General features: G+C 37.9%; 2 protein-coding genes across 4 annotated transcripts in view; one reads left to right on the top strand and one right to left on the bottom strand.

The window, feature by feature from the left end:
* Positions 1 to 18695, bottom strand: part of prdm6 (PR domain containing 6) — a 146316-nt gene that overhangs the window by 73402 nt on the left and 54219 nt on the right. The window lies entirely within an intron of this gene.
* LOC109204578 (GTPase IMAP family member 8-like) lies at positions 4003 to 18073 on the top strand. 2 transcript variants are annotated; one of them, XM_019365840.2, is made up of 4 exons: positions 4003 to 4165; positions 5072 to 5138; positions 6307 to 7337; positions 15881 to 18073. In XM_019365840.2, the coding sequence occupies exons 2-4, from the start codon at positions 5111 to 5113 to the stop codon at positions 17651 to 17653; spliced, it is 2832 nt and encodes a 943-aa protein (XP_019221385.1). In that variant the 5' UTR covers positions 4003 to 4165; positions 5072 to 5110; the 3' UTR covers positions 17654 to 18073. The 2 variants fall into 2 exon arrangements, with proteins under 2 accessions (XP_019221385.1, XP_019221384.1); XM_019365839.2 differs by lacking the exon at positions 15881 to 18073 and having other exon boundaries at positions 4007 to 4165; positions 6307 to 9940.

The raw sequence follows: 18695 nt of genomic DNA, 5'->3' as shown, positions 1-18695 counted from the left end.
TGTTAGTACATGACTTAATAATTGATCAACAAATCGATTTACTCTGCCTTACAGAAACCTGGTTGCAGCAGGATGAGTATGTTAGTTTAAATGAATCAACACCCCCGAGTCATTCTAACTACCAGAAATCCCGAAGCACAGGCCGAGGGGGCGGTGTGGCAGCAATTTTTCACACCAGTCTATTAATTAACGAAAGACCAAGACAGACTTCTAATTCATTTGAAAGCCTGATGCTTAGCCTCGTCCACCCCAGCTGTAAAACTCAGAAACCAGTCTTACTTGTTATCATCTATCGTCCACCTGGGCCTTACACAGAGTTTCTCTCTGATTTCTCAGACTTTTTATCTGATTTAGTGCTCAGCTCAGATAAAATAATTATTGTGGGTGATTTTAACATCCATGTAGATGCTAAAAATGACAGCCTCAACATCGCATTTAATCTGTTATTAGACTCAATTGGCTTCTCTCAAAATGTAAAAGAACCCACCCACCACTTTAATCACACTCTAGATCTTGTTTTAACATATGGCATAGAAACTGAACATTTAACAGTGTTTCCTGAAAACCCTCTGCTGTCTGATCATTTCCTGATAACATTTACATTTACAATAATTGATTACACAGCAGTGGAGAGTAGACTTTATCAAAGTAGATGTCTTTCTGAAAGTGCTGTAACTAAGTTTAAGAATATAATCCACCCACTGTTATCATCTTCAATGCCCTGTACAAACATAGAGCAGAGCAGCTATCTGAACGCTACTCCAACAGAGGTCGATTATCTTGTTAATAATTTTACCTCCTCTCTACGTACGACTCTGGATACTGTAGCTCCTGTGAAAACTAAAGCCTCAAATCCGAAGTACCTGACTCCGTGGTATAATTCTCAAACACGTAGCCTAAAGCAGATAACTCGTAAGCTGGAGAGGAAATGGCGTGTCACAAATTTAGAGGATCATCATTTAGCCTGGAGAAATAGTTTGCTGCTTTATAAGAAAGCCCTCCGCAAAGCCAGAACATCTTACTATTCGTCACTGATTGAAGAAAATAAGAACAACCCCAGGTTTCTCTTCAGCACTGTAGCCAGGCTGACAAAAAGTCAGAGCTCTACTGAGCCAACAATCCCTTTAACGTTAACTAGTAATGACTTCATGAACTTCTTCACAAATAAAATTTTTATCATTAGAGAAAAAATTACCAATAATCATCCCACAGATGTAATATTATCTACAGCTACTTTTAGTACCATCGGTGTTAAGTTAGACTCTTTTTCTCCAATTGATCTTTCTGAGTTAACTTCAATAATTAATTCCTCCAAACCATCAACGTGTCTTTTAGACCCCATTCCTACAAAACTGCTCAAAGAAGTCCTGCCATTAATTAATTCTTCGATCTTAAATATGATCAACCTCTCTCTAATAATCGGCTATGTACCACAGGCCTTCAAGGTGGCTGTAGTTAAACCTTTACTTAAAAAGCCATCTCTAGACCCAGCTGTCTTAGCTAATTATAGGCCAATCTCCAACCTTCCTTTCATATCAAAAATCCTTGAAAGAGTAGTTGTCAAACAGCTAACAGATCATCTGCAGAGGAATGGCTTATTTGAAGAGTTTCAGTCAGGTTTCAGAGCTCATCACAGCACAGAAACAGCTTTAGTGAAGGTTACAAATGATCTTCTTATGGCCTCTGACAGTGGACTCATCTCTGTGCTTGTCCTGCTAGACCTCAGTGCTGCGTTTGATACTGTTGACCATAATATCCTATTAGAGCGATTAGAACATGCTGTAGGTATTACAGGTACTGCACTGCAGTGGTTTGTATCATATCTATCTAATAGACTCCAATTTGTTCAAGTAAATGGAGAGTCCTCTTCACACACTAAGGTTAAATATGGTGTTCCTCAGGGTTCAGTGCTAGGACCAATTCTGTTTACATTATACATGCTTCCCCTAGGCAGCATCATTAGAAGACATAGCATAAATTTTCACTGCTATGCAGATGACACGCAGCTCTATCTATCCATGAAGCCAGGTAACACACACCAATTAGTGAAACTGCAGGAATGTCTTAAAGACATAAAGACCTGGATGGCCGCTAACTTTCTGCTTCTTAATTCAGATAAAACTGAGGTTATTGTACTCGGCCCTGAAAATCTTAGAACTATGGTATCTAAGCAGATTCTTACTCTGGATGGCATTACCTCGGCCTCCAGTAACACTGTGAGGAACCTTGGAGTCATTTTTGACCCGGACATGTCCTTCAATGCACATATTAAACAAATATGTAAGACTGCTTTCTTCCATTTGCGCAACATCTCTAAAATTAGAAATATCCTGTCTCAGAGTGATGCTGAAAAACTAGTTCATGCATTTATTACTTCCAGGCTGGACTACTGTAATTCTTTATTATCAGGATGTCCTAAAAACTCACTGAAAAGCCTTCAGCTGATCCAAAATGCTGCAGCAAGGGTACTGACAGGGACTAGAAAGAGAGAGCATATTTCTCCTGTTTTGGCTTCCCTTCATTGGCTTCCTGTTAAATCCAGAATTGAATTCAAAATCCTGCTCCTCACATACAAAGTCTTAAATAATAATCAGGCCCCATCTTATCTTAATGACCTTGTAGTACCATATCACCCCATTAGAGCACTTCGCTCTCGCTCTGCAGGCTTACTTGTTGTTCCTAGAGTATTTAAAAGTAGAATGGGAGGCAGAGCCTTCAGTTTTCAGGCCCCTCTTCTGTGGAACCAGCTTCCAGTTTGGATTCGGGAGACAGACACTATCTCTACTTTCAAGATTAGGCTTAAAACTTTCCTTTTTGCTAAAGCATATAGTTAGGGCTGGACCAGGTGACCCTGAATCCTCCCTTAGTTATGCTGCAATAGACGTAGGCTGCCGGGGATTCCCATGATGCATTGAGTTTTTCCCTTCCACTCACCTTTCTCACTCACTATGTGTTAATAGACCTCTCTGCATCGAATCATATCTGTTATTAATCTCTGTCTCTCTTCCACAGCATGTCTTTATCCTGTTTTCCTTCTTCACCCCAACCGGTCGCAGCAGATGGCCGCCCTCCCTGAGCCTGGTTCTGCCGGAGGTTTCTTCCTGTTAAAAGGGAGTTTTTCCTTCCCACTGTCGCCAAAGTGCTTGCTCATAGGGGGTCATATGATTGTTGGGCTTTTCTCTGTATTTATTATTGTGCTATCTACTGTACAATATAAAGCACCTTGAGGCGACTTTTGTTGTGATTTGGCGCTATATAAATAAATTGAATCAATTCAGTTCATCCCAGAGCAAAACCATCTATACGAAGGTGTTCTATTCTAGTGTTCTGAGGCAAATTTGACCTTCACAAGTATTTGCCCCCTAAAATCCTAAAAGTTTATCGACTTTCTGTAAATATAAACCAAATTAAATGGTTGTACTGAAAACACAAAAAAATACAGGACATTAACCACATTTTACAAGTTTTTAAAAAAGAACATTTTTAGAACACCTTTCTTAGAACCTTTTTGATCTTACAGCGTGCATAGTATTTTACCGATGGACCAAAATCTACAGATTTCAGTTTTCTTCCCTTCAGTTAGACAAGTTAAGCTCATTTTGTGGCTTAAATTGTCTAACCGGCCCATGGTTGGGTAGCAAGTAAAGCACTCTCAATAACATTTTAGTAAACATTTGCTAGCTGTAAGCCAGAATGGCGACGTGACTCGAGCTGACACTCGTCAAACAGGAAACAGTCATCAGTGATTGGAGTCTTAGATAAGACCTTTAGATGTCCTGTATGTTTTAGTTTATCAAAATAAGACTTATTCAAAAAATTAATTAATATGCTATTATGAAACCACACCTATGACTGATAGCTGACGTGTATCACCTTTTTTAGGAAGGAAGATGTTTTGAAGACTCAGTCGGTGGATGGAGCATTTATGATAGACTTCAACCGAAAGAAAAATTCTTTATGCTAAGATGCAACAGAGCATAAACAATGCCGAGAATGCTCCATTTATCAGTAACTCTGTCAGATAAAGTCTTTACATTGCTGTCATACTTGTACAGGGCAACACCTCCCAATTCTGTCAATAAAAGGTACTTTCGAGTGACCTGATTCAGTTTGGATCTGCAAAGGAACATTTAAAACCGCTGAGGACAATCAGCAGTTTCACCCGGTAAGTACATTCACAAAGAGTAAAGGCAATAAATATAAAAACCTATAACTGCATCTGTTCTCAGTTTTGTAAGTCATGGTAGACTCAAGTCCTTAATAAAATCTGTAAATGTGCTACAAAAAGAATGTGGTCTTAAATAGATTAGTCGCAACTGTGGATATTAATTAAGTGTATGACAGCAATGCAGGTAAGTTAAAGTACCACATTTTATATATATTCATATTATACTTTGGGGTGAATGTTCTACAACATGATACGAGCAATACCAGACATGTCAGTTTTTAAATCCTACGTACAAAGAAGCTGACTTTAATTCTCCAAGCTGAATTTACATATGTGGTTCACCAATATAAATAAATAATTTAGACTTACTTTATTTATTTTCATAATTCAACTTTATTGGGAAGCGTTTTGATACCAAACTATTTTGATGATTGTTTGCATTTCTTAAACATCCATTTTTTTAATACAACTGCCAGTTCTGCCTTATAATATTATTGTGCTCACTGACAGACCTTTACCACACCACTATACTGCACTATACTACATATACAACACATTATCAGGTGTTGACAAAACTTTTTGACTTCTCATAACCATACGGAAAACAGTGTAGTGACACTATACAATTATTAAATAAAACGTATATTTTGTACTCCAATACCTGAGCCATTATTATCAAATCTGATATGGAGGATATTTGTAGCCATGCTATCCACAGGCTGATCCTATAGTGGCAATGATATTGCACTCATTCTACCTGCTCCAGTGGCATCATGTCCACCACATGATAGAGCCCTATGGAGTTTTAAGTTTTCTTCTAAAGGTCCATGTATTCAGATTATTTTTGTCTGATGGTTTATTATAAGATGGTAACTTTCTCTTCCTTTTTCTTTCATCCAACAGACACCATCCAATTCCTCATATTTCTGTCACAGTGGCACTATGGCATCACAACCACTTTCATCACGCGGTGAGTCTGGCGAGATTTAGCAGAACATAACACAGATAGCAAGACAGAAAGAATGCAAGTATCTGAGCATGACCAGGACAGCTAAAATCCAGGTTAAGTCCAGTGCTAGGCAAAAGTCACAAGAAAATAAAGATGCGTTAGGGAGGATAAAGGTGACAAAGAAAATTAGTAACAGAACCAGAAGCCACGTTTACTCCCGTTAACACACTTAGAGTAACAGTTAGATACACTAGTTATGTTGGTAGTAGGGACAGTTATGATTTTACCCAAACCCAGGGCTGGACTGGTAATCTTGCATACTGGGCATTTTCCTGGTGGCCTGATACACTTTTGGGCCAATTGTCCGGCCTGAAGGGTTGCTGCACAAGGACTGACAGCAGCCCATTCGTTTATTTTCATTACTGACACTATTGGCCATTCAAATCTCTTAATGTCACCGGCCCCTCCGCTACCATCGCTCATGCAGGGTATAAAAAAAAAAAGTTTCGTCTGGAAGAAGTGGCGGAGAGGTGGAGCTGAAAAACAAAATGAAAACAATAAAGAGAAACTAAAAATAGGTGCAGCAAATTGTAGTACCAGCAAGAACTAGTAACAAAGCTTTGTGGAAAAGTGAGGAAGAGATAAAGGAATGTGAAATTCACAGGGTAAGACAACGATGAAGGGACATAATGGGACTAAAAAATGCTAGGATCGATTTCTTACCCAGTCCAACCCCGACCAAAACACATATGCATTTTATGTATTATGAACATCTGAATCTGTAAACTGAATCTGTAAACAATAAACTTTGAAACTGTTTGACGAACATGTTACATGTTTCTAATTTACAAACTAAAGGGCAACTACTACAGCTATAAAAAGCATCGACTCTCCCCACATTTCTTAAATGTGCCCCCTTGTGCATTAGTGACACATACAAGCAGCTTTAACACATTATCATTTGATGCACCAAAAATTAAATTAGGCTGGTGTTCACACCTTCACAGTGGTTTTGGAGAGAAGGATAAGAGAGTTTAAAAAGATTATTTGAACACTTCCCAGTAAAGAATAGATATTTTTGCAAATAATTAAAAAAAAAAAAAAGTTAAAAAAGAATAAAAGAAATAAAAGATATGAATATGTATGTATGTGCTGGAAAACTTGTAATAATTTTTTTGTTGGTTTACAGCATATGAACTTCGGATTCTGGTTTTTGGAAAGACTCAAAGTAAAAAATCAATTCTAACCAACTTCATCACTGGAAAAAAAGATTTGACTGGGGACCTTTTGCAAAAGATGTCTCCATCCACTACAGTCACTCAGGGACAGTACAGGAAAACACGCCTAACAATAGTGAAAACCTCAGATGTCTTCAGTTTAGCTGGAGATAAGGTGAAGCATGAAATGAAGAAGTGTGTGGCTCTTTGCCCCCCTGGACCAAATGTTCTGCTCCTGTTAGTAAAGCCTTCTGAATTCAGTGAAGAAGACAGACAAAAACTAACGTACATCCTAAGATTCTTTGGTCAAGATGCTTTTAAATATGCAATGGTCATTCTGACACATAGTGAGGAGAAAAAAACTTCAGCTGTGGATCGACTCATACAAGACTGTAGACAAAGGCAGCAGAGAATCAACTTTGATAAAAAAGATCTACCAGAAAAGGATCTTCAAGAACTCATGGAAAAGATGGAGAGCATAGTGAATGAAAACAGAGGAGGCTATCTAAACAGAGGTGAAGAAGGAGACACAACAGTCACTTTTAAACCGCCTCTTAACCTGGTATTGTGTGGGCCACATGATGTTCTGAAGAGTTCAGCAGCCAATGCCATTGTAGGAAAACACCAGTTTGGTAAACCTGCTGACTCCTCAGAGTATGTTAAGAAGGAGACACAGGTGTGCCGACGTTTAGTGTCCCTGGTGGAGATGCCTGCTTTGTATGGAAAATCTCCTGAGGCAATAAAGAGCTGCAAAAAGCAATGTATTTCTCTCTGGAATCCTGAAGGTGTGCATGCCTTTATCCTGGTCCTTCCTGTGGGACCCCTCAGTGATAGAAACAAGCGAGAGTTGGAGATCATCCAGAATGAATTTGGATCTCAGGTCATCGACTTCACCATGATTCTTTTTGCAGTGGAATCAGATCCCACAGATCCAGTTGTTGTCAACTTTGTTAGTGAAGACAGAAACATCCAGGAGCTCTGTCAGAGGTGTGGAGGACGAAACATCATCTTCAACATCAAAGACAAGCAGCAGGTCTCTGAGGTGTTGCACACTGTGGAGAAGATGACAGCTATGGGATCGAAGTGCTTCACAAGACAAATGCTTGTTAAACCTAGATTGATTAAACTGAAAGGAAACCCTTCACAGATGACAGAATCCTTTGATAATCACAACCACAGCCCAGATGCTCTCAGGATAGTGATGATTGGGAAGACTGGCTGTGGGAAGAGTGCAACTGGAAACACCATTTTAGGCCAAAAATGCTTTTGTTCTAAAGCCTGCATGAAGTCAGTGACAGAGGTTTGCAAAAAAGCAAAAGGAATGGTCGATGGCCGTCCAGTTGCTGTGGTCGACACACCAGGCTTGTACGACACGACTCTGTCCAACCATGAAGTCAAACAGGAGCTTGTGAAATGCATCAGCTTGTTGTCTCCAGGACCTCACGCGTTCTTACTGGTAGTGCAGATTGGTCGATTTACCAAAGAAGAAAAGGACACAGTAGAGCTCATCAAGGAGTTTTTTGGCAAGAAATCAGAAGACTTCATTATCGTTATATTCACCAGAGGAGATGATCTTCAAGATCAAACAATAGAGAGTTACATTGAAGAAGTCAGCGATGACTTTGTTAAAAAACTGATTGACGACTGTGGAGGAAGATACCATGTTTTTAACAACAGAGATCAAAATAATCATTCACAAGTCACAGAGCTTTTAGACAAAGTACAAACAATGGTGAAGAAAAATGGTGGCAGCTGCTACACTACAGAGATGTTCCAAGAAGCTGAGGCAGCCATACAAAAGGAAATGAAGAGGATCCTAAAAGAGAAAGAAGCAGATATGGAGAAAGAAATGGAAGAACTTCAAAGGAAACGCGATGAAGAAATTCAGGCGAAAAAGAAAGAAATTGATCAAGAAAGAGCAGAAAAAGAAGAAGCACTGAAGGAGAAGGAAGAGTTGATTAACCAGGAACAGGAGAAAACAAAAAGAGAGGAGGAAAAGAGAGAACAGGAGACCATAGCATCAATAAGATATGAAGAAAAACTCCGAAGGCAGTGGGAAGAAAAACTTGAAGCTCTTGAGCAGAAAATAAAATCAGAATGTGAAAAAAATGTGCATGCTGACAGAAAGCTGATGGAAAACCGAGAAGAGATGAAACGAGAACGAGAAGCTTGGGAAAAAGAGCGCAAAGAATGGTGGGGGAAACGAAATCAGGAAGACAAACAGAGGAAAGAGGAGGAACAAGCGCTGCTTATAAAACTCAAAGAAGAATATGAGAAGGAAAGAAATGAATATGAAAGCAAAATAAAAGAACAAGATAGACTCAGGAGAGAACAAGAGGAGAGAGACTGGAAATTAGCGCAGGATATCTATGAGGCAAAAGTCGAGGAAATGAAGAAGAAAACTGCAGAAGAAGCCAGAAAGCAAGCAGAAGAATTCAATGAGTTCAGACAGAAATATTCAGTAGATTTTGCAGCGTTGAGAGCAAAGCATGACAGTGAAATGGAAGACATGAAGCAAAAACAACAAAAAAGCAACGCCATCATACTTAAACATCTGCTCATGAAGAGAGAATACAAGAGAGACTTTGAGAGACTGAAGAAAAAACAAGAACAAGAAGTGGATGAGCTGAATTACAATCTTTCTATAGAAAATGAGGGCGAGCCAAATGAAGAAGCTATCAACCAACTACAGCTAGATCATGATAAACAAATCAATGACTGGATAGAAGAATATGTACAGAAAGCTGATGGAGATAAGTCTTGCACTATTTTATGAAACGGGCTCTTTTACCTGAATGTCACAACAGCAGCATAGTTTGGTTGAAGTTGATAGCTTTTGGTTTTGAAGTGTTTAATAAACAAATACTTTTTTATAGCTGCATGATAGATGACACTTATGTAGTTCTATATAACATAATATACTCAAAGTATTATATACAATGTCAGCCTTTTTTTTTTTACTGCAGAAAATGTTGTCTGCTAAGTAAAAACATGAATGAATGTAAACTAATCATATAAATCAGTTAGGTAAAGATTTCATTTAATTTGTATCATGCCATTTTTACTGTAAGAAGTAATACATATTTTTCCATTTAAAAACAATTACTGGTGTCAATAATCTCACGAAGATCGCAGAAGTTCTTTGGCTCAGATGTGTTTGTTACTTACAGAAAACACTGTATTGTACTATATAACCAGTTTTTGGCACTGCTTGTCTCTTTATTCAGAATGATAAAAATGTTTCGGTTCCTGATTGTTTTTTGTTTTTAGTCTGTGTAGAAATATATTAAAATGTAAGCTTCATATTTTTGACAAAAACCAATTGATGTTCTTATCGTTAATTTTGATGATCACTTTATCACCAAAAATAATTCTGATTCAATAAGAGACAATGAATAAGTAACACTGTTGGAAAATATCACAGTAAACTTAAATAAAAACAAACATTAGCTGAAGACTCATTACGGATATTGATTGATTGGAAAAAAGACCGTAAACTGTTATAATCTAACTTTAAAGTGAAGGAAAATGTAATAAAGTTCAGGCAACCTAAGCACGGAACTGCAGTTCATAGTTAAATACAAACTGTATTTGTTAAAAACCTTGCTTTAATTTGTTTCTTCAATTTTGAATCTTTGAAATAAGGGAATATGACCTGGCTTTACTTAAAAGGTCCTTTCATATCTAAACCCAGTTTTAGAAAATTCATTTCACAGAATTTATAGGGTGGACATCATCTTTTAGGCCTTAATAAATAATCTACACACTTGACAGTTACACCACATTCTTTAAACGTACATGTACATAAGAAGATCAGTGACAATTCTCAATTATAATAATGTGAGTGTTTGAGCTGGAAACACCACTGTTGGAATAACACAGCTTGTACTAATGCCGTGAGCTCTTTAGGACAAGAAATTCTTTAAAAAACTTGTAAAGGTAGACTCCATGGTTTGCTGCTTGATTTCATATACCTGTGGCAAAGATGCAGAAAAAAATAACTGAATTCAAAAATTAAGAACTGTAGCCCATTGATTTTGTCCCTAAAGCGTATACAGGTTTTGATTCTGTGGTTATGACTCAGCAGTTTTCACCGACAGAGTGAATAAACTGATTGAGAAGGCTGGCTCTATGCTAGCTGCAAACTGGACACTTCTGAGGATCTGTTATTATTATCATCAATATTCATATTTTTATTTCACCAACTGATGTGGTAATTTCCCAAAAGCAGGATAAATGAAGTATGCCTCATTCTAATTCATTAATTGCATTTTCAGCTCAAGAAGAATCTACAATTTTCAAGGCTTAGTGTTAGCTAAGGAGAAAAACCTGAAATGTCCTGTGAGTGTCTCTGAATATAGTGCGCTATCAAAGCGCTTTATACAACTTGCCTCATTCACTCATTCACACAAACCGCTTTTTCTATGTAAGTGTATTAACCGCATTTAAATTTAAACCCACTGTCAGTTTTTTGATAATGGACCAAAATCCACACGTTTCTGTTTTTTCCACAACAGCCAACTAGTTAAGGCACTGTGCCCTTTGCCACCATTTGCTCCTTGCCCTGCATAGCAAGTGATATCCTTGCCATCACATCTTGTGAACATTTTCTACATGTAGATCAGGATGATTAGCTCAACTTGACATTTATCACTAACAATGATTAGATCTTTGGGTGTCCTGTACGCGCCTGGTTAATCAAAGTGAAAAACAGCCCAATAATAACAAAACAACTAATGCGGATTCTCGCTTAGATAAGACATAAAACCACCTGAGACTTGTAAGACCTTTTTCTGTTGTTAAAGGTTCAGACAATGCATGGAGCTTGCGCAGATGCAACAGAGCATAAAGAATCCAGGGAATGCTCAGTGTTTGGTCATTTATCAGTAACTGCATCACACATGGCCTTTACTCTGCCGTCATACTAGTACAAGGCAACACCTTGATATTCTGATAATAAAAGGTGGTTACAAGTGACCTGATTCAGTTTGGACATTTAACAGCACTGAGGAAGAACGTCAGAGTCTCACCTGGTGAGTACAATCACAGAAAATAAATAGTCTGGAGTGATTAATAAAGTCTAAAACTGCTGGAAACAGACTAGAGTCCTACACTGGTTAGTTGTAACTGTTAATACTGACTAGGTGTATGAAATCTATACAGGTCTGGTAATTAGATACAGATCACATTGTGTAGTTAAAGTACTGCATTTAATATGTCTTCATATTACAGGTGTGGGACATATTTTACAAAATAGTACAAGCAAGAGCTACATAGATATTAATTTTGAAGTTACATAAAGAAATACAGACCTGATTAATGCAAGTTACATTCAAATATCAGGCTAAAATAGGTAAGGCTAATCCATAACAAACATCAAATAGGCATCATTTAATATAATTTTAACTTTTCTTGAAATACCATTTTATGGAGGTATCTGACACTTGCTGTATCTACCTATATATTGTACTCTAGTACTGTACACAGTATTAGAAAATATATTGAGAATTATCTATAATCATTTTGCTCTTAAAACCCGCATTTCAAATAAGTTGGAATGTTGTGTAAAATGTAAATAAAAACAGAATACAAGAAAATATTTGGTAACTTGTGTCTTGTATTTGTATTTTTAATCTGAAATATAATATAATAGATATGCTCTTTTTGTACCTTATCATGCAACTGGCCTATTACCAAGTAACCTAATAAGCTGCAGAATACATATTTTCTTAGAACACCCCAATGTTTGCTTTACTTTGAGACTGCTTCTGCCATCTGCCAGCTTCAAATTGAAAGGTTTTACCATTTCAAGAAAAACATTAGCTCAATCTAAAGATTAAAATGTTTTTATTATGTTTATTATGTTCTATTGTGAATAAGATATGGCTTTATGAAATCAGCAAATCATTACATTCTGGGTTTTTTACATTTTGCAAAACATTCAAGGTTTTTGTGACCTAGGTTTTTATATTACAAATGGTATTGTACTATCCAGCTCCACTGTTTTATACAGTAACACCACAGCAGTAGACTTTTACACCCACAGTGTAGGAAGAAGCGCTACCAGCAGCTGTCAGACTCTACAACACAGTGTAACATTTTTTGGTCATCTTACTCATGAGCTTGTTTGTTCACTGTACATTTCACCAGACGACCCCCCACCCCACCCCCACATACACGCACACACACACACACTCACTCACTCACTCACTCACTCATGTACATATTAGCCAATCTGAATTTCAGTGTACAGTGTTGCATTGTTTTTGTCCCAAATGTAGCAAAACATTTAGGCATTATCCATTGTGTCTGAGCAATAGTATAGTGCTTAACCATTTAAGCCACATTAGTAAGTCTCTGATTACTATGTCAAATATTTGATGATAAATTTTGTCTTTTTGTTTGTTTGTTTTTTAATCCAACAGATACATAATACAAACTTTTCAGATTTCTATCACAGTGCTACTATGGCATCACCACCACTTTCACCATGCGGTGAGTTTGGCAACATTTATTAAAATAATACCAATAGTTAGACAGAATATGAATGCAAACAATATTACCAAGATAGTCTTGCTTCATACTGCACTCTAAGGGCCATGGTCACCCACTGATTGCATGGAAGATGTGATGTGTCGGCAAATCCTTGCCAACTTCTAGCATTAGTGAAACTGAAAAATGTGGGTCAAATCTTAAATGAAGACTGATTGCAGTAAAAGTAAAAGTTGCTCCGTTTGAAAGATGTTTATTTGACACATACATCTGTACAGCACAAGTTGGAATCTTCTATGCGAACAACAGATGACCACAGGTCTCAAATAGAGCTGGGAGATAAAACGATAACGATATGTATTGCGAAATAACTTTTTCTCGATAGAAAAATTAAACTATTGCGATAGACCTCATCTCTCGTGTCCTCTTAAAAAAAAAAAAAAAAGAACAGCCAATCCAAATTAAGTAGCGCAGAGCCGAACCAATCACAGCCGCAGCGTCACGTCACATGACTTGTTACGTACAGCACAAGCGCCAAGGCGCACATGTGTATTTGTTTTTGCAGCCGGGCCGCCCAGGTAATGAAGGAAATGAGTTTGCCGACTAGAGAAAAATCAACCGAGAGCGTGAGCGAAGGTTACCGAAGAAAAAACAGATGATGGTTCCAATGCCGGAGAGATTGTCAAACGGAAGGGCCACAGAAGTTCCGTAGTGTGAAGGTATTTCGGCTATTTCAAGTCTGACAAAAAACAGAGTAGCGCGCACTGTAAATTGTGCCGAAAGCAAGTCTGGATATACAATAAAGCGGTGCATGCTCAATCTCTGACTGAAAGCGCTAATTCGTCATTCGGCTTTTGTCAGACTAAAGTAACTGTTAAAACTGTTTGAAAAGCTAAGCTATACAACAAGAAGAGATTGATGCTACGTCCACACGTACCCGGGTATTTTTGAAAACGCAGATTTTTCTATGCGTTTGCACCTTTCGTCCACACGTAAACGGCGTTTTCAGTCACTGAAAACGGAGATTTCTAAAAACGCCTGCCAGGGTGGATATTTTCGAAAACTCCGTTTTTGCATTTACGTGTGGACAAGAAAAACGGAGAAAACGCAGCGTCAAAGGTGTGCGCCTTTTTTGACGTCACACTGTGCGCCACGTTATTGTTTCGGTGAAATGAATTTCTACAATACTGTTACTGTTAATTGTACTCTCTGCAGTGTTTACATGCTTACATATACACACATAGTTACTGTCCCTCCACACATACGACTCGGTTCTGTTTCTATGCCCCATCTTTGTTTACTATTTCCTACCGAGGCTTCTAGACTTCTGATTGGCCAACATTTCTACACGGTTAGGAATATATCGCCACCTGTTGCTTTGGCATGTTCCTAGCAGCGTTTTCCTTCATTTCTGCGTTTACGTGTGGACGGGATTATTTTTTAAAACGAAAACGGAAAATCTCCGTTTTCAAAAATACCCGTGTACGTGTGGACGTAGCCTGAGAATTTCCTTTTAGTTCTCAGTTTATTTGATATTGACAAAAGTTAGTCAATTTTGTCTGTTCTTCTGTAAAACAACCTAAGATTTATTTTTAGAATTAAAACTTTGTTTCTAAGTGGAATTGACAATTTAGTGGTCTGTTTTGTTTGTTCTATTTTGAAACTTAAACGCTTTAGCGGCTGCCTTTTGTGTAGTTTACAATATTTGCCTTTATCTGAAACTGAAGTCTCATGTTCCTTAAGTACATCTACCCTGTTGAACTTATTATGGGAAATAAATATTTTAATTAAAACAAGCTGCTAATTATTTCACATTTTACTTGTGAGCAAAGGCACATTTAAATCTTACAAATATAGTTATTTGGCTTATATCGTGATATATATCGTTATCGCCTGAAATGAAAAAAACATATCGTGATATGAAAAAATCTTATATCGCCCAGCTCTAGTCTCAAAGCAATCAAAAGAGGTTTTTGGTCCACACATGTGTGTGTGTGTAATTATTGGTAAAAAATTTTTAATGCTTTTTTGTTTCTTTACAGCATATGAACTTCGGATTTTGGTGTTTGGAAAGACTCTGACAAAAAAAGTAATTCTAACCAACTTCATCACCGGGAAAAAAGATTTCTTTTTCCAAAGGATGCCCGCATTCTGTACAGTCACTAAAGGAGAGTATAGGAAAACACACCTAACAGTAGTCAAAACCTCAGATGTGTTTAGATTATCTGGGGATAAGGTGAAGCATGAAATGAAGAAGTGTGTGGCTCTTTGCCCCCCTGGACCAAATGTTCTGCTCCTGTTAGTAAAGCCTTCTGAATTCAATGAAGAAGACAGACAAAAACTAACGTACATCCTAAGTTTCTTTGGTCAAGATGCTTTTAAATATGCAATGGTCATTCTGACACATAGTGAAGAGAAAAAAACTTCAGCTGTGGATCGACTCATACAGGACTGTAGACAAAGGCAGCAGAGAATCAACTTTGATGATGATTTATCAGAACAGGATCTTAAGGACCTTGTAGAAAAGATGGAGAGCATAGTGAATGAAAACAGAGGAGGCTATCTAAACAGAGGTGAAGAAGCTGACACCACAACAGTCACTTCTAAACCGCCTCTTAACCTGGTATTGTGTGGGCCACATGGAGACCTGAGGAGTTCAGCAGCCAATGCCATTGTAGGAAAACACCAGTTTGGTAAACCTGCTGACTCCTCAGAGTATGTTAAGAAGGAGACACAGGTGTGCCGACGTTTAGTGTCCCTGGTGGAGATGCCTGCTTTGTATGGAAAATCTCCTGAGGCAATAAAGAGCTGCAAAAAGCAATGTATTTCTCTCTGGAATCCTGAAGGTGTGCATGCCTTTATCCTGGTCCTTCCTGTGGGACCCCTCAGTGATAGAAACAAGCGAGAGTTGGAGATCATCCAGAATGAATTTGGATCTCAGGTCATTGACTTCACCATGATTCTTTTTGCAGTGGAATCAGATCCCACAGATCCAGTTGTTGTCAACTTTGTTAGTGAAGACAGAAACATCCAGGAGCTCTGTCGGGACGAAACATCATCTTCAACATCAAAGACAAGCAGCAGGTCTCTGAGGTGTTGCACACTGTGGAGAAGATGACAGCTATGGGATCGAAGTGCTTCACAAGACAAATGCTTGTTAAACCTAGATTGATTAAACTGAAAGGAAACCCTTCACAGATGACAGAATCCTTTGATAATCACAACCACAGCCCAGATGCTCTCAGGATAGTGATGATTGGGAAGACTGGCTGTGGGAAGAGTGCAACTGGAAACACCATTTTAGGCCAAAAATGCTTTTATTCTAAAGCCTGCATGAAGTCAGTGACAGAGGTTTGCAAAAAAGCAAAAGGAGTGGTCGATGGCCGTCCAGTTGCTGTGGTCGACACACCAGGCTTGTACGACACGACTCTGTCCAACCATGAAGTCAAACAGGAGCTTGTGAAATGCATCAGCTTGTTGTCTCCAGGACCTCACGCGTTCTTACTGGTAGTGCAGATTGGTCGATTTACCAAAGAAGAAAAGGACACAGTAGAGCTCATCAAGGGGTTTTTTGGCAAGAAATCAGAAGATTTCATTATCGTTATATTCACCAGAGGAGATGATCTTCAAGATCAAACAATAGAGAGTTACATGGAAGAAGTCAGCGATGACTTTGTTAAAAAACTGATTGACGACTGTGGAGGAAGATACCATGTTTTTAACAACAGAGATCAAAATAATCATTCACAAGTCACAGAGCTTTTAGACAAAGTACAAACAATGGTGAAGAAAAATGGTGGCAGCTGCTACACTACAGAGATGTTCCAAGAAGCTGAGGCAGCCATACAAAAGGAAATGAAGAGGATCCTAAAAGAGAAAGAAGCAGATATGGAGAAAGAGATGGAAGAACTTCAAAGGAAATGCGATGAAGAGATTCAGGCGAAAAAGAAAGAAATTGATCAAGAAAGAGCAGAAAAAGAAGAAGCACTGAAGGAGAAGGAAGAGTTGATTAACCAGGAACAGGAGAAAACAAAAAGAGAGGAGAAAAAGAGGAAACAAGAGAACAGGGTGTCAATGCTTGATGAAGAAAATCTGCGAATGCAGTGGGAAGAAAAACTTGAAGCTCTTGAGCAGAAAATAAAATCAGAATGTGAAAAAAATGTGCATGCTGACAGAAAGCTGATGGAAAACCGAGAAGAGATGAAAAGACAACGAGAAGCTTGGGAAAAAGAGCGCAAAGAATGGTGGGGGAAACGAAATCAGGAAGACAAACAGAGGAAAGAGGAGGAACAAGCGCTGCTTATAAAACTCAAAGAAGAATATGAGAAGGAAAGAAATGAATATGAAAGCAAAATAAAAGAACTAGATAGACTCAGGAGAGAACAAGAGGAGAGAGACTGGAAATTAGCGCAGGATATCTATGAGGCAAAAGTCGAGGAAATGAAGAAGAAAACTGCAGAAGAAGCCAGAAAGCAAGCAGAAGAATTCAATGAGTTCAGACAGAAATATTCAGTAGATTTTGCAGCGTTGAGAGCAAAGCATGACAGTGAAATGGAAGACATGAAGCAAAAACAACAAAAAAGCAACGCCATCATACTTAAACATCTGCTCATGAAGAGAGAATACAAGAGAGACTTTGAGAGACTGAAGAAAAAACAAGAACAAGAAGTGGATGAGCTGAATTACAATCTTTCTATAGAAAATGAGGGCGAGCCAAATGAAGAAGCTATCAACCAACTACAGCTAGATCATGATAAACAAATCAATGACTGGATAGAAGAATATGTACAGAAAGCTGAAGAAGATAAGGCTTGCACCATTTTATGAGATGTCACAATAGTAGCATGGCTTCAGTTAGTTTTAGTAATGCTTGGTTTTAAAGGGTTTAACTAGCAAATGCAAGATTTAAGATTTTAAGATCCAAGATTTTCTTTTCTATTCATCCATGATAGAGTACACTGTAGTTATACAGCCCCATGGAGCTGATTTACTTATTATTAATCCAGGTTTTACATACAAATATAAACTTTTACAGCTCATTCCAAAATGTCAATTATCAGTTTCACATTCCACTTTTTTATATACAGTATATGTCCATACTCTTAAAGACATGTAGAAAATGCAATTCAGGAACAATTCAACGCAAACTAAATCAGTTGTATGAAAAGCAGTTAATTCTCATAAATATTACACTACATTTGTATGCCAAAAAAACAATCCACACTTCTCCATTAAACAAAAAAATAAATAATGTAACTGACATCAGTTGGAGTACACAAAACTAATGTATTTTTCTTTGGTTCTAATGCGTTTACAATTTTCTTCTTACCAATGAGGACAGATGAGACTTCATGAAATTCAAATGTTTTATCAAATCTTACCAAATCAAATTTGCACACAATAGTAGAATTATTAGCTGGATTAATATTGTTGTGCAATTCTGCGCTTTCGCTTCAAGTTAAAACTGAGGATTCTCTTCAAGTTTACACACAGTCCAAAAACTTCAGCAAGGGTTTAAGCTGTCACTTGATAAAACATCCTGCCAAAAACAAAAGAAATCAGTTTATACTCAAAAAGAAAGAATTGTTCACGCTGTCTATATAGGTTTTTAGTCTAAGTAGTAGTAAGGAGTGGAAAGTAAAGCTCTTGGCTCTTTTAAGGGGACCCACTATTAATCATGTGACTCTCTTGCCAAAGTGTGAAAAAGGCGTGGCTCAGTATCACAAGGATTTCGGCTGAAACCATTGTGAGACCGTGCCTTGTGACCTAATATGACTGACCTAATGAGGTCGCCTGACGCAAGATGTGAGTGGGTTGAGGTACCTTGGAAGGAGTTGGCATTGTAGGCCGCAGACAGTTGGTGTCATAA

The sequence above is a fragment of the Oreochromis niloticus genome, linkage group LG12 (genome assembly GCF_001858045.2).
Source record: "Oreochromis niloticus isolate F11D_XX linkage group LG12, O_niloticus_UMD_NMBU, whole genome shotgun sequence".
In the NCBI taxonomy this organism is placed as follows: domain Eukaryota; kingdom Metazoa; phylum Chordata; class Actinopteri; order Cichliformes; family Cichlidae; genus Oreochromis; species Oreochromis niloticus.
Note: the sequence above shows the minus strand (reverse complement) of the source record. Positions and strands in the feature narration are given on the sequence as shown.

Bases quoted from the DNA above. Each gene is read 5' to 3' on its own strand.
- LOC109204578 (XM_019365840.2), top strand. From the start codon at position 5,111: ATGGCATCACAACCACTTTCATCACGCG. The intron at 5,139-6,306 runs GTGAGTCTGGCG...GTTGGTTTACAG, and splicing joins ACAACCACTTTCATCACGCG to CATATGAACTTCGGATTCTG. The intron at 7,338-15,880 runs ATCATCTTCAAC...TCGGGACGAAAC, and splicing joins AGAGGTGTGGAGGACGAAAC to ATCATCTTCAACATCAAAGA.